The sequence below is a fragment of the Camelina sativa genome, chromosome 15, assembly GCF_000633955.1.
Source record: "Camelina sativa cultivar DH55 chromosome 15, Cs, whole genome shotgun sequence".
NCBI classification, from domain to species: Eukaryota; Viridiplantae; Streptophyta; class Magnoliopsida; order Brassicales; family Brassicaceae; genus Camelina; species Camelina sativa.
The window spans coordinates 6,663,733-6,683,779 of record NC_025699.1 but is presented as its reverse complement, the minus strand read 5'-3'; the positions used below and the strand labels follow the sequence as shown (position 1 = coordinate 6,683,779).

At 34.5% G+C, this 20,047-nt stretch overlaps 3 protein-coding genes and 1 long non-coding RNA gene across 5 annotated transcripts; 2 read left to right on the top strand and 2 right to left on the bottom strand.

The window, feature by feature from the left end:
- LOC104745720 (9-cis-epoxycarotenoid dioxygenase NCED3, chloroplastic-like) lies at positions 5,905-8,268 on the top strand. The gene has a single exon (XM_010467038.2). The coding sequence runs from the start codon at positions 6,050-6,052 to the stop codon at positions 7,850-7,852; it is 1,803 nt and encodes a 600-aa protein (XP_010465340.1). The 5' UTR covers positions 5,905-6,049; the 3' UTR covers positions 7,853-8,268.
- On the bottom strand, positions 15,581-16,370 carry LOC104745719. Its single transcript, XR_760775.1, has 2 exons — positions 16,231-16,370; positions 15,581-16,081 (listed from the first exon to the last, which is right to left on the bottom strand). It is a non-coding gene; the product is annotated as an uncharacterized LOC104745719 (long non-coding RNA).
- LOC109129245 lies at positions 16,462-17,110 on the top strand. The gene is made up of 2 exons (XM_019237072.1): positions 16,462-16,734; positions 16,826-17,110. The coding sequence occupies exons 1-2, from the start codon at positions 16,573-16,575 to the stop codon at positions 16,892-16,894; spliced, it is 231 nt and encodes a 76-aa protein (XP_019092617.1). The 5' UTR covers positions 16,462-16,572; the 3' UTR covers positions 16,895-17,110.
- LOC104745718 (peroxisomal (S)-2-hydroxy-acid oxidase GLO1) lies at positions 17,187-19,802 on the bottom strand. 2 transcript variants are annotated; one of them, XM_010467036.2, is made up of 12 exons: positions 19,660-19,802; positions 19,374-19,524; positions 19,165-19,289; positions 19,010-19,056; positions 18,796-18,873; positions 18,589-18,713; positions 18,431-18,497; positions 18,237-18,299; positions 18,074-18,143; positions 17,881-17,981; positions 17,688-17,792; positions 17,187-17,598 (listed from the first exon to the last, which is right to left on the bottom strand). In XM_010467036.2, exons 2-12 carry the CDS (start codon positions 19,508-19,510, stop codon positions 17,401-17,403), a joined length of 1,116 nt encoding a protein of 371 aa, XP_010465338.1. In that variant the 5' UTR covers positions 19,511-19,524; positions 19,660-19,802; the 3' UTR covers positions 17,187-17,400. The 2 variants fall into 2 exon arrangements, with proteins under 2 accessions (XP_010465338.1, XP_010465339.1); XM_010467037.2 differs by lacking the exon at positions 19,660-19,802 and having other exon boundaries at positions 19,370-19,485.

The window sequence follows — 20,047 nt, the reverse complement described above, 5'->3', positions numbered from 1 at the left end:
ATAACGTGTAACTTAAGAAAATACTTGATTAATGAGAGAAATTATTATGTTATCACGTGTAATTTGATAAAGTAGCGTGTTACAAAACAAAATGTCATGAATTAAATATAAAATAACACGAGAACGAAGATTCCAACATAAGTTGAAATTCAAAGAGATAAAGTGAGATATCTTCTACAATTTGAAAGAGAGAAACAGAAAAGAAAAAAGAAGCAGGAAAAGTAAAAATTGATGTTGTTTGATGTGTTTATAACAGAAGAAATAATGATATCTCATGTGAGAAAAGAACACCAATGGAGATGTAGGAGGAGAAGAAACTGAAGAAGAAAAAAGGAAAGGGAGAATAAGACAAATCTTAATAATTTTATTACTCTTCTGATAAAAGCACTGTACATAAATGGTAGTTTCTTAATTATTTTTTATTCTTGTGCTATCTACTGCATCTTCTCTAAATTTTTTGATATTAATTTATTTGAAATATGTTAAAACCAAACTTTCAGCAGAAAAAACAGTTTTAATAGTTTTTTTAAATAAACAAGAGTTTTAATCGGTTAATCGAATGTTTCTACAAGAACACATTAAATATAAGGTAAGACACAGATATTCTTACAACAAATGCTATTTTAAAATGAATTTATAAGCCGACAAAATTTTTTTTATAAAGAATAGAAATATGACAAATTAAATGATAAAAATTATAAGTAATAACTAATAAGTGCCACATATAGCGTCGGGTTAGAAGCGTACACAGTAGCTCAATTATACGCAAATTCTTATATTGGATATAATTGGAGCACACAATTATTAATGTGACACATGTGACGTGAACGAGTCGACCTTTGACCCACCAAAAAATAGAAACCATGGAACCACGTCTAATCGACTAGGGCTCTGACAATATTCCATTCTAAGGAGGATAAGATTTTTAGTTTTTCTTGTTCATAATACGTTGAATCATTATATACAGTTCGTTTTCTTTTCAGTATTCAGATTTCAGTTCCAAGTGCTGTATTATTGATCCAATTCCAACCTCATGGCACTTGCAAAAAGTGTTAAAACACAGAGCACATATAATCCCTATTCTTCTTAATTTGTCTGCTGAAAAAAAGCTCGACATGTATAGAATGTAGCTCTCTAACTACTAGTACAGTAGTACTTACATGCATGCTGAAATATATTCTACCTCGACTTGAGTCAACTTAGTAATTTGTGCAAAGTTTGTTTATTAGCCTAAACAACATTTTTACAGTATCATATTTTTTGGTATACTAAAAAATGGTTATTTATGGTACGAGAAACTTTAATGTTAAAAATCTCATAATCAATCACTCAAAATAACACATTTTTAACATAATCATTCAAAATCAGACTTATTTGATTAATTTAACCTTTTAAAAAGCATCCTCGTCCACCAATTATATATATCACGGAATTAAGAACCTTATAGTATTAGTACCATCATAAGTAAAAAAGGCGCTACAATAGTTAACAGAAAATATTGAACTACAATCAAATAACTTCATATTTTAATAGTGTTTTTTAAAATAGAAATTTGAACATTAAATAATGTTAGTTATAGAAAATCTTATACTATATCTTAATAGTAGTATACAATTATTGATGAGGTGTCTCGTGAGCCACGAGTTCGTCCGGTAAACACAAAATCTTCGCTACGTTCCCGAAATCATGCTATGTATACGTATATACATAAATACATAAGATGTCTGTATACGCATCGTGTGTACACACTACATATATTTAATAGATAAATCACTCAAATTATGAGTGAGGTGTCGATAAAACTGACGTGGCGATAACTTATGATATATTTCTTTGTATCTATATAAAACTAAAAAGAAAGGATGGTTAAGATCACAGGCATGATTGAAATTTATATAGCCTAAGGATGATCGAATCAACCGTTATTTTTATATTACATAGTATGTTATTATTCCTAATTTTTTTTATTTCATCCTCCACTTTTCATGGGGGCTTTGGTGGAGTCATTGATGACTCTAATCAAACGGGACAAAAAAATCCCACTTAGACTTAATTTTTTAGTTGAGGCTGTATAATTAATTTTTAGTTACTTTTTTTCAAGCGACATTATATTGTGTAGGCGGGTGTGCACACTAAATTTTTTAATGCATACTTATATTATATTAGAAGTAATTAACCCGTGGTACTATTTAGCTAGGCATGATATTGGTAGTCAAGGAAACATAATTCTTCATACTCTATTCCATAAATTCTGTTGTTAAAAAAGAGTCTCTACATTTCTCATTTTCATCTTACACAAGTTTGTGTTGGGAGATTGGTAAACTTTTTTGTGTGATTTTGATCCGATGGACCGCGTGTTACACTGTTACCATTATTTATTTGACAACATATTTAGGCAAATGCTACTTTGAATAATATTTATTTGACACTGATCCATATATGCATGATCATACTGGTCCATATATGCGTGTTTTCTTTCTAGTTATAGTANAAAAAAAAAAAAAAAAAAAAAAAAAGACAAGGAACCAAAAAAAAAAAAATCAGTCACGTATCTGCATGAAACCTCAGATGATAATTTAACAACAAAAAAAAAACGTCATATGATAATTTGACATTTCAAACTTTTATTACTTTACTACTCCTCTACATTACTCAGAGAACTTTATAATAGGAAAAAACTATATATCCATTCTCTATTTTGAAGGTCATGTTTTTTATTTGGCCGGTGCAAAACTTTATACTTGCATGCTCAATATTTTCTTACGTGTTTAATACTTTATAAAACATGTTACACTTAAATTTAAGTTTAACTGAAACTTGTAATTACATGATTTATATTGGTCTTGCTCCAATGTCAGAACTCATATATGTATTCCAATTTAAGAGTGTGAGCGTGTGATTTTAGATTTTTTTAGATAATTAGGTAGGATTAGGATGCGTAGACAAATTGTTGTTAGAACACAAGATCGTTTGAAGTCCAAAAGGACTTATCGCTAAACCGAGTTGTCGAAGAAACGTGTATCAGCATTTAGAACGATTTTTAGGACATAATTATATATAAGTGGTTGCCTGACAAAGAATATATATATAAGACATGAAGAATAAAAAGTTTATACCTAACTTTGACGGTTTAAGATAATAACTAACCTATTACAAAAAAATAAAGTAGTGGCATTGCTCTAATTAAGATTTTAATATGATTCGTTTCCTTCTACTATCACTTTTATTATGTCATTTTGTTTGGTCGTATAAATCACATGGAGCGTATATATATGTGAGTTATTTATTTGCATTATTTTACGAGAATAAAAGAAAACTATGAAAATTTGGATGGATCCACGAATAGTTAGATTCGACTCTAAATTATTTAATAATATTTCACGTAAATATGAAATTAAATATTATTCAGTTGTAAACAGTAAACGGATACGTGTTTAAAATTTATCTTTTCCAAAGATTTTAAGATTCAAAATTTTCTTTTTCTGTTAAACAGTTAGATTTTTATTTTTTCAGAAAATGAAAGAAAAAAAAAAGTAAAAGATGAAATGATATGAAAAAAAAGGCGAAGATAAAAAGAGAAAACAGAAAAAATAAAGCAAAGCGTGATGGAGAGAATAAGTGAAAAAAGAGAAGAATGCCACGTGTTATATGAGAGAACTCGGTTATGAGGCAAAGACGCGGGCTAACTCTAAAACGTGTCCTCTTCACTAACGACGTACCAAACCAATTTGATTTCACTTCTCTAACCCAAACAAAAAAAAAAAAGCATTAAAAAGATAGACGACACAATGGTCCAATCACAGAATAGTGAAACCAATATCGACCCAGATGTCCTTTTACTTATCTTTTTACGTGTTATTTGTTTCCATCTTATTTTATCAGTTTTCTTTTTTTATCGTTTTAAAAATGTCCAAGAACACCTATTATGCAAGTTTTTGTTTGTTACACGAGGCCATATATCATCATGATTATACAAAGTTGGTTTGGTGCAGGGATTCTTCCCTTCAAAATTTTATATGCTTCTTTTGTATTATTAAACTATTAGAGGGAGTTTCTAGAAAAATAATACGTGAAGTGTGTTTCTTGGTTAAAAAATACGCCAAGTTTGTTACGTTTATTTAATATGTGTGTCAACATATAATACTCCCAAATTCAAGACTCTTCTAATTCTAGTAATTTCATGATATAAACAAGTATATATATGATAGAGTAAACAAGTTACTACGACTTCGTACTCAAGGTCATAGACTGTGATTATTAATACAAAATAATTAATAAAGACTCTATTGTGCTTAGACCGTTTATAGATTTATCTTGTGTATCATACATTTAGATCTAACTGGTTACATAAATAAAATATTTTGAAGAAAATAAATATATCCAAAAGTACAGATGATTTAGAATATATTTCGGTAACTCTTTGTTGCCAACAAATATTTGGGTAAATTTATTTAATTAAGCGTGTATGTAAAAATCTGATGACAAAGGTAAAAAACATAAATGCGAGAATCCCTGTTGAGTGTTGACCAAATAGAAAAAGGTGTGGTCGAACATCTTTCTATAGATCTCGTCAAACTAAAATCCAAGTGACAAAAACATCATCACTTCAGACAATTCAAAGTTAAAAATCTTAGAGAGCAAGTTAAATGATTTAACACACCGACTCTTTTTTAATAAAATTGCGTGCGTATACTATTAGTGTTCAATCAACGATTTTGTTCATTTCTATAAGTTATGATTTTTGGGAACTAGGATGGTAATAGACACTTAAAAGAGAGGTAGTATTATTTAGTGGTTACTTTGAAGTTTTGGTTTATTCGGGTATATATAGACTGAGGCACAAGTTTTGCTAGTTTTATTCCAGCTTTTCAAAAGTTTCAGACTTTGTAATTAGTTACAAAATGATAGTATCAGACTTAAGTTGTAGACGAGATCGCGAAGTATTTGGGTTCTTGTTGTCCGTATATATAGTTAATAGACATGTCAATTGTACACAAGAAAAAACATCCAAATTTTATAACATAAATTTATTGTACGGACACAAACACTTGACTCAACAAATAAGCGAAATAACATTTCCAATACTTGTATTACTCTATATTCTCTTAAATTTCAACAATACTAGACCATGACAGACGACACATGAAATATAACGTAAAGTCTGAAGATATTTTTTCATGTGGAGATGAATAGGCCAAGTTGAAGTTGGCAAACAAGAAGCTCTTGAGCCACGACATAAGCCAAGTTGATGATCGTACTTAATGAAACATCATATTGGCACTTAACGTGTGGTATATATATTAGGGACCCTTTGTTTTTGTCTATAGCATCGTTTTTAAACACAAAAACAAAAGCCGAAAATGCATTTCACCGAATAGTAAAAACTGGTAGACTATGCATTCTAATCACATATATATCTAAAAGAATTCCAAACCATTTTAGATTTTTTTCTACACACTTTGTTTCATGTTACAACTTACACCGGTTAAAAAAAAACATCAATAAACACAATGTCATATATAGTGTCTTGACTCTTGAACCGTCGAAGTAAAGACAAGGATACGTTTTGTTACCAGATTTGAGATTTTTAGGACATGCATCTCAAAGTTGCCAAAGATTGGAAGCTTTAGTTACCAAACTTAGAAACACAAGAAGCCACAAAAAAAAAAAAAAAGACAAAGGGAGTTAAAAGAAGGAAGTGATGCATTTTGTCTATCTATGTGTGAAAGGTTTCAACTTTGAACCATATCATATTTAGTCTTTGTTTCTTTCTTTCCCAAAGTACCCTCTTCTCTCAAAAAAAACTTCCCCACTCACTCCATTCCCTATCTCTGTCACTGAATCAACACGTGGCCACACTTACCCACCTCCCGGTTTATATAAACCCTCAACACTTCATCGCTCTCAAACCAACTCTCTCTTCTCTCTTCTGTCTTCTCTTCTCCCACTTAAACAATCACAAGAAAAAAAAAACAGAGCCTTTACAAAAATCGAACTTTCACTTAAAGCACCAAAAATACTGATTGGACATACTTGAAAGAAAAAAAAAATGGCTTCTTTCACGGCGACTACGGCGGTTTCTCGGAGATGGGTTGGTGGCAATCATACTCAGTCACCATTATCGTCTTCTCAAAGCTCCGACTTGAGTTATTGTAACTCTTTACCCATGACTAGTCGTGTCACACGTAAGCTCAATGTTTCATCTGCGCTTCACACTCCTCCAGCTCTTCATTTCCCTAAACAATCCTCAAACTCTCCCGCCATTGTTGTTAACCCCAAAGCCAAAGATTCCGACACTAAACAGATGAACCTGTTCCAGAGAGCGGCGGCTGCAGCGTTAGACGCCGCTGAGGGTTTCCTCGTTAGCCACGAGAGGCTACACCCGCTTCCTAAAACATCTGATCCTAGTGTTCAGATCGCCGGAAATTTTGCTCCGGTGAATGAACAGCCCGTCCGGCGTAATCTTCCGGTGGTCGGGAAAATACCAGATTCGATAAAAGGAGTGTATGTGCGAAACGGAGCTAACCCACTTCACGAGCCGGTGACTGGTCACCACTTCTTCGACGGAGACGGTATGGTTCACGCCGTGAAATTCGAAGACGGTTCAGCTAGCTACGCTTGCCGGTTTACTCAAACAAACCGGTTTGTTCAGGAGCGTCAATTGGGTCGACCGGTTTTCCCCAAAGCCATCGGTGAGTTCCACGGCCACACCGGTATTGCCCGACTTATGTTATTCTACGCCAGAGCTGCAGCCGGTATAGTCGACCCAGCACACGGAACCGGTGTAGCCAACGCCGGTTTAGTCTATTTCAACGGCCGGTTATTAGCTATGTCGGAGGACGATTTGCCTTACCAAGTTCGGATCACTCCAACCGGTGATTTAAAAACCGTTGGTCGGTTCGATTTTGACGGACAGTTAGAATCCACAATGATTGCCCACCCGAAAGTCGACCCGGAATCCGGTGAACTCTTCGCTCTAAGCTACGACGTCGTTTCAAAGCCTTACCTGAAGTACTTCAGATTCTCGCCGGACGGAACTAAATCCCCGGACGTCGAGATCCAGCTTGATCAGCCGACAATGATGCACGACTTCGCGATTACAGAGAACTTCGTCGTGATACCGGACCAGCAAGTCGTTTTCAAGCTACCGGAGATGATCCGCGGTGGCTCTCCGGTGGTTTACGACAAGAACAAGGTTTCAAGATTCGGGATTTTAGACAAATACGCCGAGGAGTCGTCGAAGATAAAGTGGATTGAGGCTCCGGACTGCTTCTGCTTCCATCTTTGGAATGCTTGGGAAGAGCCAGAAACAGAGGAGGTCGTCGTGATCGGGTCTTGTATGACTCCACCGGACTCAATTTTCAACGAGTCCGACGAGAATCTCGAGAGTGTGCTCTCTGAAATCCGTCTCAACCTCAGAACCGGAGTATCAACTCGTCGTCCGATCATCTCCGACGGAGATCAACAAGTCAACCTTGAAGCAGGGATGGTCAACAGAAACATGCTAGGCCGTAAAACCAAATACGCTTACTTGGCATTAGCCGAGCCGTGGCCTAAAGTATCCGGATTCGCTAAAGTTGATCTCGCTACAGGAGAAGTCAAGAAACATCTATACGGTGATAACCGTTACGGCGGAGAGCCTCTGTTTCTCCCCGGAGAAGGAGGAGAAGGAGAAGAGGACGAAGGACACATCCTCTGTTTCGTTCACGACGAGAAGACATGGAAATCGGAGTTACAGATAGTTAACGCCGTTAGCTTAGAGGTCGAAGCAACGGTTAAGCTTCCGTCAAGGGTTCCGTACGGGTTTCACGGTACATTCATCGGAGCTGGTGACTTGGCTAAGCAGATGTGATGTGAGTTCTCTTATGTGTACATAGGAAACGAACGTGGTGATGAAGAAGCTTCTAGAAGAACCAAAGAGAGAGAGCGATTATACCAGTGGGATGCTTTGCACATACGTCCCCGGAATCTGCTCCTCTGTTTTTTTTTTTTTTTTTTTTTCTGTGTTTGGGGTGCGGTTTGCTAGTTCCCTTTTTTTTTGGGGTCAATCTAGAAATCTGAAAGATTTTGAGGGACCAGTTTGTAGCTTTTGGGCTGTAGGGTAGCCTAGCCGTTCGAGCTCAGCTGGTTTCTGTTATTCTTTCACTTATTATTATTGTTCATCATTATGAGAAGTATATAAAAAATATATTAAACACAAAGATATATGTTTTGTATATGTGCTTTGTGCATGCAGTATATATATGGAACATTTTGTTTGATTTAAAATACCCTTTCTGTTTATGATCTTATAATTTTTTACTTTGTCTCCTCGAAACGTTTTCTGTTACTTGTGCCAATCACCAAGAGATTTTTATTAGTAAATAAACTATTTTATCAATGATTATAGAAGTTTAAATAATGGACCAATGAGAGTAAGACAAAGAATCAAGTAAACTTTTGTTCTAAAGTCCAAAAGTTAAATAACCAAATCACACGCCAGTTAAGTTTTAGTTAGTCAATTTTTTTTGGTATTTGCATGGAAGAGAATCATCAAAAGTCAATTTCAGTCAATTTGGAAATAGAAACCAACGAGTGAAGTTAACCCACGTCAAAAAAGAAGAAGTTAAGTATGTAATTTGAGTATGACTTATTAAAATTAACCCATTAAAAGATTAAATAATAAATATTTAGTAAACGGTCGTTGTCATTAACCTATCTTAAAGAACATTTTGTTATTTTGGTAAGCAGAACCGTATACATTGGATATGTGAGTGGTGGGTGGTAACACAGTGGAGAGACCAATCAAAAATAGTGGAAATGTGACGAAATTAACGGCATTATACCTATAAAATAAGTAATCACGCATTTGTTACTTTTTAAATAACATATTTCATTATTATATTTTTTCTAAAATGCAACACATAATCTGATAGGGTGATCTTTTATCGTTGGACGATTATAAATATGTATGCAACGCAAGCAAAGTCAACTGTCCGAAAGCGTGTTTCGGTGTTTTGAGATTAAGACATGTCCAAACTAATCGGTTTGCAATGATGGACATTATTATTTGTTCTCATTTATCAACTTTCATTAGGTTAGTTTTACATATAAATTGGTTCGTTTAGGGAAGAATAACCGTAGGTTGTACTCTATGCACAACAGTTTGCATAGACTTGCCGACTTGGAGTTCAAATTGAAATGTTATGTACACGTTAATCGTCGTATTGATCTATATAGATATCATTTGAACTTTAGTCTTGCGGGTAGCCAAAAAGTTAACGACTATTTTAATTTAAGCACAACCCCTCGTATACACCGAATGACCTTTAAATTACTCTTACTAAGTTTGGGTCGAATTATTATGGGATGAAATTTCAATATTTTGTGATTACGTACAAACAGTGAATTAATTTGTATACGTGTGTGTATGTGTAATATAAAATTATATGATTAGGATAAGAGGAAATTAGTTGATTGGGTAATGGTGAGCAAAAGAAGCATAAACTGAACATTGCATTAGTTAATGCACATTAGTTCACTTTCACATTCAACGAAAATATCTCAGACACCAAAAAGTGTTAAAACAGAAGTCATACATGATTTCGAAAAATGTCAAAAAGAAATATTAATTTTTGGCCAACTAGGAGATATATATCTTCTTCATATGATGGATTTTTAAGTTTTGTTTGTTTGTTCACTCTTCCGATATTATAGAAACCCACTAATGATAGTTAATATTCTTGTTTGTTGGGATATATTATAGTGTATACGTATCTGTGAAATATATATACCCCAGTATTTTTGTGTTTAGAAACTCCGGATAAAAAAATTAGCGTGATTAAACAAAAAACACCTGTAGGATTAATTAAGACCAAAAAACTTTTAAAAAAACTGTCTAGACAAACAATTATTTATAAATATAAAGATATGATTTTTTTTTGTTCTACTATAACTAAATTATGAAAGGAAAATTACAATTCAAATTAAATAATATAGACATAAATCGCACCGACTACAAGATTTTCTACTGACCTATTCTGTCAAGTGATCAAATGTATAGAAGTCTGGACGTGGGTCGAGTATATTATCTGGTCAATGGATCGAGTATTTTTTTTCAACTACATATTAATTAGAATAATGTGTCGAATATTTTAACTAGAATATTAAATAATAGATATTCTACAAGGTCTAGTTTGTATCTCTTATCTAATTTACTTTGTCTTCTTTTGATAGGGTTTAGTTTTCAGGGAATTTCTTTTTTTCGTTAGCATTTGTCTTCGAAGACTTTTAGTTGTCTGCTGGCTTAAGATTCCCTCTTTTGGGCATTTGTAATCCTACCTTGGTTGTTGAACTAAGTTTTAAGTTTTAATAAAATACAAGTTGACCCAAAAAAAAAAATATTCTACAAGGTCTCAAACTATTTGTAAGACTTGTTCCACCACTTCTCATATATAATTGTTAAAAGGCGATTCAAACTACATGCATGTTTAAATAACAAAAATATCTAACTTTTCAAGATATTTCGAAATTAATATTAATATGTATGAAAGTTTATGGTAATAAATTAATAATATCTGAAGAATTTGAAAGATTGTCAAAGAACAAATAACAGTTGTTAAAGTTCACTCGGTGAAAAATTTATTGGATACGACGAAATAATGATTCATATGGTATGTTGCATGGGAAATATTTATTATAAACAATACTTAGACAGTTAACTACGGCCATCCACGTTTCAGATTTTTAATGTAAACTACGGCCATCCACGTTTCAGATTTTTAATGTAATAAACTAAAGAAATAGGTGACTGTGCTGTGAGGGAATATATTGAAGCAACCAATTAGATATTCACTATTTACCCAATATAGAAGGTGACTTTTCTTCCAACAAATCTTAAGCCTAACAACTTTCCTTTAGTGGAAGGTTGGCACTATTCTTTCTGTTTATATATTAGCAGTTACTACTTACTCTTACTCAATAGAGACCGCAAAATCCGGCATTGTGATTCGGAGAACTATATGTCCAGAGATGTGATATCTTGTTTTTTCTTATATAAATAGATATTCTATTATGAATCTATATTTAAAAGTTTCTTCTTAGCTAACAAGAATATATGCGGTTGGTATTGTAAGCTTCACATGTAGCAGCTGTGTGCTCGAATACTTTTTCTAGAATTGTAGACTTTTATAACATGTGTGTGCCAAAGTCTACAATAGTGATGGTCCAATCTACAATAAAAGGAAAAAAAATTGCTTTATAGAATTACATTTAAAAGAATAATTTTGTTGCAAAACTAATGGATGTGGGAATGTTAGTTATATTAATGCTTGATTGATGGAATAGCAGAATATTCAAACCAAAATTTGAGATAATGAAGATTTATATATGATTGTAAACAAAACAAAAAACTCCAAAGAGTGACAAGTACCCTAATATATACCATTATATCATTTTATACGAAATGATCAATTAAATCGGAGTATTATATAGTTATTTATTATCAATAACTTATCTAGCTTATAATAATTAATGTTACGTAGAGTCCATAGCTATATATAGACGTACTTAGCAAGTGGAGGCCATAAAATATAGAAGCTGATCTCTCTCTCTCTTTTGTTTTCTGCATAATTTCTTCATCCTCATAAACTAGCCATTGAGTAGTTTTGCGGCGCTTTATGTGGCTCTTCGTTGAACAGAAGAGACCACAACGAATAATGTTAGGAGTTTATTTTTGTTCTCGTGATTTTAACATATATATGTTCCTCTTAGTTAGATATAATGGGAAACATTTGTAACACGGAATGAAAATTATGCAAACAATTCTGAGATGAAAATGACGACGGAACACCAAACGTTTAACAGATTTTCTATTACACGAAAAAACAAAAGCTCAACACGTTAAAAGATTTCGTTTTTTCGTAATCACTAAATTAATTATCTATGCAATTTTACTGGATAAAACGATGATGAGTATAACGTACTTCGTTTTGACAAGAAATATTTATAGTACTTAATGTTTTTTTTGTTTGATGTAAAAATTCATATTTCAAGTTATAGAGAGCTCTTTTGCTTCTGGTTTGAGTTTTAAATATGGCATTTAAAATTATGGTCAGATAATCAATAAGGCATCAAATCATTAGTTCAAAGAAATGTCGAAGGATATTCTTATTCGCTTTGACAATATATGTCGTATATAGTTAAATGCACATATGTGTGGGTACAAGAAAACAATATAATATTTTTATAGTTGAACAAGGCGACGTGGCAAATGGCAGCAATGTTTTAGTTATGAACTTCCATCGAACCAAAACGACCGAATGCTAAAGCATAGTATATTCAAATGTCCAAAGATAATAATTTAGTATCTAGTGACAAGAAATTTTGAAGGGACCCCTATGCTTTCAACTGTTTGAGTTTAAATAATTAAAGTGTGTACAGTACAGCGTTCTAGTAAGCTATTATTCATTGAACATTTTACATGTGTTACTATATCGGGAAGTCGACACAAAAAGATGATTCGTTGAAGGGATTTATGCACACACATATCTGTATACGTGTTTAAACTTTATATTTTATAAACTCGAACTATATATAGTTTGAAGATATAAAATATATAAAAGATAACATTAAGATTTTAATAGTCAATATATAGAGGTTATTTATCTTTGTTTTATTATTGTTTTTTCAACTAACTCTTGTATTTCCAATATATATAGTATCAATATATAGAGTTTTAATAGTAACCCTAACTAAATAGTCTAGTCTAAACTTGTAGATTTTAACGAACAGCTTGTGTCCCCTTATTCTCAAATATATATTTCCTATATATAACTGAGTGTATTTATCAACTATCACCAATATATCTATAGTAAGACTTCGTCATTTTCTAACTCCTTTAAACTCGGAAGTCTAATATAGAGTATATCGTAATGCAAAACCGAATTATTTATGTATTTTAATATTACTCCAATCGTTATTGATCAAAGTAAGAACAATAAAATATGAGAAAGAAAGAGAGAATTACTCTATCTTGACTGGGGCACGTGTTCATAGCTCATACATTGAAGCATGAAATCGTTGTTGTGGATTCAAAAAGCGTCAAAGCGATGTATGATTATTGCAACAAATAGAATATAAAAATTTGAAAATTCATTGGAACTTTTAAAATGTGAAGAATTGGATGGGGGAGAGTGACGAACAAGATGAAGTATACCACTATAATCGTGCCTCATATATTTATAAAAAAGATATAAAAAAACGCCAATAATGCACGCCACATTATATATACTTCTTATACTTCCAAAACTTTAGCAAATATTATATATGTATAAGAAGACACAATATCCTAACTAACTAGTAACGACCATATATATACAGTCTCATCTCTCATCATCGATATCTAATAATTATAGTTTCGAATGTTACTTGGATAGCATCCTTCTTGATAAACTAATCGATCAATTCGAATGAATAATTTTGATGTTGAATATATATATGGATTATTTTATATAAATATACTGTAAAGCTCCCCAGAAAGAAACCAACAGCATTAAACAGCTGGGAGGGATTTGTGTTGTGTGGAGGTCGACCTTTCAGCGTTAAGATTGGCCAATCATGTTTTTGATACATGAATATGATGTTATTTAATACTAATATTAATGTACTAGTATTTATTTATTCCATATATAGTACAATCATTTTCTTCTTTTGACGTAAATATAGTACAATATTTTCTTTGTAAGATTTTTTTTTGCATTATATGTTAGAGTATCGATCATATATCTCAGTCATAACATCCGTCATAATCTTTCAATGTTCACGTGAATATTACACACTCACTGATTAGGATGTTACCCATTATCCTTTTTTTATTTTTATGTAGCTGCTAGCATGCTACACATAATCTTATCGAAATACTTATTGGAATACAACACTAAAAATAATTGTTTGCTTTGGTTTAGTGCGATATGAGTTTAGTTTGTGTACGTCCGATAAACTGATATGATTTGATCCGAAACGAACTAAATAACCGTGCCAAAGTTCAAATTTGAATGAAACCATGCAAAAGGGGGAAATATAGTAAGTTAAGGAGAGATATTTTGATCAACATCAGAATAGAACTAAAAAAACTGTACCAATCCGTTTATTTTTAAAGATATTATAAATTGAAAATCTAAAAAACGGAACAATATTATTGTGTCAACTCCGGACTAAACACAAAACACCTCTACAAAACCTATCTTTAGTAGCGATATTGATGACTGATCCATGTATACTAAGATACTCTCCATAGAAAATCATGTCTCAAATTTTCTATGGAAACACGTCTCAAAGTTGCCGAGTCGATAATTGCAATTAGGGAGGTGATCAACTAACATAGTCTGATCTCTTCGAAGGGATTACAGACCTAAAACTTGGAATCTCTTTACAAAATATACGTATATCTTTTCAAAACTTTACGCAAGTTATTATTATTACAATAAAAATATTAATCAGTTTCCATATCTTGCAATATCGCGACAAATAAAAACCTGTCTGGACGCAAGTCACCATGGACCAGTCTTAAAGATGATGATATGAAAAACTTAGCACATGACTGAAAGCCACAAAATGGATAAAGTAGACCAATTCTCATTATCTTTTTTTCTTTCCTTTATTTTTTTTGGAATTTAACGTAATTCATCAATTTGCTTTTTCATCATCGTCATATTCCCCGAAAGGGGATAAAATGTCATAATCAGCCACGCGCAGACACCTCTGGACGTATTAGAGGTCTCGAAGGCCATAGATGGTCACAACCACGTGACCGTCAACGTAACGTAATTCAAACCCAGTCTCATAGGGCACCCTCTCACTGTCACTGATTACGAAGAAGAAGAACAACAAATCTTCTTTCTTTTAACATTCTCTCATCTCTTTAACGACATGAAAACGATGCTTCTTATATGACCCACTTGGACGTTGAAACCGGGTTGGAAAAATCTGATAATGTCAAGAGAAAGAAAGAGAGAATTTTGAAAGGCTGCCTAATCTATCCGGCGGCCGACATACTAGGACTGCAACTTCTGATAAGGACTGTTGGTGTTTGAACCCCCGCTAGTGAAAATGCCCATGGCAACAATACCATTTACGCAATGTAGATCATTCAGCTCACACAATTCCATCTAGGGCCCGTTCCTTAAAGCTAATACGAAAATCCAAGTGCGGATCTTGCATCCACAAGGATCAGCACATATAAATGTATGCTAGTCAAAACAATAATGCTGCTAAATCAAGTGAAGAATCATGTGATCCACAAGGATCAGCACAGATTAACATGATGAATGTATGCTAGTCAAAACTTAATCAAGTGAAGAATCGTGTGATCAACTAGTGCAACACAGGGAAACATGACGCATCATCCTTACAAGTGAACAAACTACTAAGCTTCAACCTACCACCAGGACGCAAACTTCAGATGCAACTAAATATCGCGAGCCTCGACACAGCCCTGTAACTGAGTTTCAACATTCCACAGCAACGCTTAAGAAGAAAGCCATATATAGCTATATTTAATCCCTACTTGAACACCTAAATTTAGCCAGAATCCTTAGCAAAATAATGAACATAGAAAGATTAACATATCTTTGATCACCAAAACGTTTGCAATTTAGAATAGCTCATCTCATTACATTAAAAAAAGGTCTATCAAGGTAAAGATTGAGAATTCAGAGACCATAACCATATCAAACAATCTTGAACTCCAAAACAGAGAAGCTCTCAAAGAATCAAACCTAACAATGCTTATTCTTTCTCTTCTTCCAAGACTCAGCTCGTCAGTTCAGGTTTAGGATACTTCTCTGCTTCAATTGGATCTAACCACTTAGGGGATGACGATTGAAAAAAGGCCAATTAGGGACAGTGAACATAGCTGTAAAAAGCACAACTCCAGCATAGATCATCATCATTGTCCCAAACGAAGACGTTACATATCCAGCAACGAAAGCAACAACGCCAAAGGCTATGAGCAGAATTTGCATCAGCTCTTCCGCTAGTTTTTGCCCTTTCCAATCCATTTCTCTTTTCCAAAATCCTCCACAAAGTTCATATAATCAAAATCCTAAATTGAATTTGTACAGAGCAGAATCAAACCCATTAAGGGAAAAAAAAAACTGATTTTTTGAGTCTAAAGGTTCTTAATTTCGTCTAGAAAGAACACTAATATCGAGCTTAAACCTGATTTATAACCTAATTATACAGAATTCGTACCTGGAAGCAGGATTCAAGTGCGAAACTCGGTGATCTGATGATTCTGAATCTCTCTCTAGGAAGACGAAGCACGTACCCCAGAAACGTGCCGTCTTTGTTATAACACGGTGAACAACGTGTCGTTTTTTTAATCCTCTCTTAGTGGGCTTTGATTATATTAAGCCTTTTTAAAATAACGGCCCATATGAGTTGAAAAAGGCTTTTAGTGAATTAAAAAGCAAACATTTTCTTATTATTCGTCGACGGGTAACGAAATCGCCGGTAAGATTCGGGAGGAGAGAGCAAACGAGAAGCGACGGTGATCTGTGATCATAAGCCGGCGAAAGGATTTTAAAATCGAAGATGATCGGCCGACGTGCTGGAACGAATCGAGTCGGTATGAGGAGAGACGACTCTCTTCTAACTCGGTTTGTTGACTCAGTATTCTATTTCTTCCGATTGGCTGAGTTTGAGATCCTCTTTGTTCTCTTCATCCTTATCACCTACGTCATCTTCAAAGATCTGGTAAAATTCTTTGCTAATTCCTTTTGTACAAAGCTCAATTTTGTTTCCAGTTCGTAATTTTTCTCATGTTGATTTGCTTCTCTTTTTGCAGACGGCGAGGCCTGAGTACAATCGGATTCTTGTGGAGAAACCTGGTGGATCTGACATCTGGCCGTTCTAAATTGAAAATTAGAATTTTGTGTGTTTTGAATGGTTAGTTCTCGGTCTCTGACTTGAGTACAACTCATGAATCTGTAGGACGTGTGTGCTTTGTATACGGCAATGAACGCTTATCTTTATCTTCTGTTGTACATGTCAGTTTGTTCAAATAGGGTCAAATGTAATCCTCCTCCGTTGCTTTTGTTTTGATTAATAAAGAGTTCGGTTGCATTCACTATACTCACTGTGTTCATTGCTATGTTCCCTGAAACTTATTTGTATGGATGTAAATATATGGAATTTAGAAAGAAGGATGGACTGAAGATTGAAGAAAGAAGTAGCCAAATAGCATTACAGAATCTCTAGGCTTGGTTTTGTGTATATGATACAGATAGAGGGAGAAACAAGTCTTGAGATAAGTAGCAGAGTAGAAAAGCCAAGTGACTTAATCAGAGTATGAATAAGTTTAGCCATTATATGGTCTGTGTTGCTGCTGTTCCTCTGCGATTTTGTTGTTGGTCTGACTCTTTATAACCTGGCCAAAGGGCGTGGACTGTCACGTGGAGTGTCCCATTCGGTGGTAATGTGGTTACGGGAGATTTCCTTTAGAGACCGGCATCCACTCAGGGCCATGGTCAGCTCGAACTCATCACGTAGCATTTGAAGCACCTTTCTAACCCCAGCTTCTCCTTCAGCAGCCAATGAGAATACCACTGGTCTTCCAATCTGAGATTGAGAGGGCATTATAATATTATGTTACTGTACTGTCGTTGGTTTCAGTTAGCTTTCTGATAAATAGGACATATGATGCTTACGAATATTCCGGAGGCTCCAAGTGCGAGTGCCTTGAAGACATCTGTGCCACGTCGAACACCACCATCCAAGAAGACTGGAATTCGTCCTTGTGTTGCTTTGACAACCTGAACAGAGGATAAGAGAGCTGAAATTGTTGGACGCAGAACACTTGTTGACAACCAAAATTGGTATTCTAAGTCTAGAATGATCTACCTCTTCCAGGGCTGAGATTGTTGCTGGGACATAGTCAAGCTGGCGAGCTCCATGGTTTGACACAATGATCCCTGCTGCACCAGCTTGAACCGCTATCCTCGCTGTAGGAGGATAATTACAGTTGATGTGGTGAGGTATTTTTTATTAAACTTTAAAGTGAAGCAGACATTTGTTTTGTCAGATGGTAACTCACCATCTTCTCCTGTAAGAACACCCTTGACCAGAATCGGCAATTTGGTGATTGTCTGGAGCCATTGGACGTCCTATTCATGAAGTGAGAGCAGTCGAAAATCAAGTTTCTGTTCTAAGTTTTAAAAACTCTGTTTGTTGTTTATCTTTTAAACTACTCCGTTTACCTTCCAGCTCAAGGTACGGTCAATTTGACCAGCAACATATGAAGCCAAGCCAGAGTCAGCGGCCTGCAGGTGGAAACATATTTAGCTCAGGAACTCTCAAGAAAGATAATCTAACAACTCTGAGTTAAGACTGCTTTCTGAGAATCGTATTCATTTCAGGCTATAGAGCTCGACAGTATCTGATGAATGCTAACCTCGTCCATCTTTCCGAGGTCAAGACCCTCAAAGTTCTTCAATGTCAGGTTAGGAGGCAAAGTGAATCTGTAGCAGAAGAATGTTATGCTTTCGATCTATGTGTTCACATATTAAAATCCAGTAGACTCTCGTTATATTTCAAGTGACTTGGCTTTACCTGTTCTTAATATCAGACTCTCTGCGACCTAGCCTTGGGGTGTCCACAGTGAGAGCAATGGCTTTGAATCCAGCCCTCTCAGCCCTTCTTACTAGCTGCTCAACCACATTTCTGTTCTTGTATACCTACTCAACGATCGAAACGTGTGAACCATCAAGCGTGACCGGGTTTTTTCAGTATGAACAACAAGGTCTCGAGATGACTTACATAGAGCTGAAAGAATCGGATCCCTGGCCCTGTGGAAGCAACTTCTTCAACGCTGGAAGTAGCCCATGAAGATAGTGTCTGAAACATCATGGAAGAAAATAAGTCAAACCAGAGACATGGGTATGCATGGGTCGTGGATTTACAATCTCCAAACACCGAAAAGGTTATCAATCTTGCTTTGGATAAAATATATCGTAATGATATAATAACATACCATGATGGTTCCAGCTGCAGATGCAGCTCTAGCTGTAGCATATTCCCCTGCGTTAGTTTACAAAAGAGTGGTTAGATCAACCTTAGTCTTTGTCTCTAGCTATACTAAAACAAGTTTTCACTCTGTAGTCTCTACATAACTCAATATTTATTTACCATCAGGGTGAGCCATCTTTTGCATGGCTGTAGGAGCAACCATGATGGGCATCGAGATCTTGAAACCCAACACGGTGGTTGTCATATCAATCTTGCTCACATCAATCAAAATCCGAGGCCGAAAGCTATTAAACAACCCAAGGTATGCAATAAATCTCATGTAAAAACCAATAGCAAACAATAAAATATCATGTCATAAGAAAACTCACAGGATCCTTGCGAAAGCGTTTCTGTTCTCTTGAAGAGTCCATTGGTCCTCTGCACCAGATGCATAGTAGTCGTAAACCATCTTTGGCAACTTCTGCTTTGCGATGGCATCATACTCGGTAACGTTTGTGATCTCCATTTTCGGAAGTTGGTCTGTCAAAAAGAGCAAAAATAAATAAAAAAGAAGGTGTTAGTTAGCTATTGGGAAATTCAGACATAGAGTCATAGCTACGTGAGCGAGAACATGTCGATGAACTCTGTTTGGTCTAAAGAGAGAATCTCACGTACCTTGATTGGAATGGAGCTCTGCGGAGAGATGAAGAGTGTGAGTGGTAAGCAAAGCTTGTTATATTATATTTGGTTAAATGTTTAATATTTTGTGATGAATTAATAATATTTTATTCTTTTTTTCTTTTTTTTCGGTAACAGTTGAAATTGTTGGCAATGGAAAAAGATAGTATGGATGAGAAGCTGGAGGTGAAGAATGGTTTGAGGAGATAAGGACAAAGCTGATGGGATTGTGTGTGTCATATTTTCTTCCATATTATCGTTCTTACTTCTTAAACTTTCCACGAAAAAATAAATAATTCGTAAACCAATTGTTTTTCTTTCTTTATAATCCAATTATCCAAGAGTGAGCCAAATTCTATTTGGGCTTTACAATGCGAGACAGAGC

Excerpts from the sequence above, each read along its gene's own strand:
- LOC104745720 (XM_010467038.2), top strand. The coding sequence starts at position 6,050 with ATGGCTTCTTTCACGGCGACTACGGCGGTTTCTCGGAGATGGGTTGGT.
- LOC109129245 (XM_019237072.1), top strand. The coding sequence starts at position 16,573 with ATGATCGGCCGACGTGCTGGAACGAATCGAGTCGGTATGAGGAGAGAC. Across the intron at positions 16,735-16,825 it reads ACGTCATCTTCAAAGATCTG|ACGGCGAGGCCTGAGTACAA; the intron begins GTAAAATTCTTT and ends CTCTTTTTGCAG.
- LOC104745718 (XM_010467036.2), bottom strand. The coding sequence starts at position 19,510 with ATGGAGATCACAAACGTTACCGAGTATGATGCCATCGCAAAGCAGAAG. Across the intron at positions 18,300-18,430 it reads ACCTCGGAAAGATGGACGAG|GCCGCTGACTCTGGCTTGGC; the intron begins GTTAGCATTCAT and ends TTCCACCTGCAG. Across the intron at positions 18,144-18,236 it reads ACCGTACCTTGAGCTGGAAG|GACGTCCAATGGCTCCAGAC; the intron begins GTAAACGGAGTA and ends CTTCATGAATAG.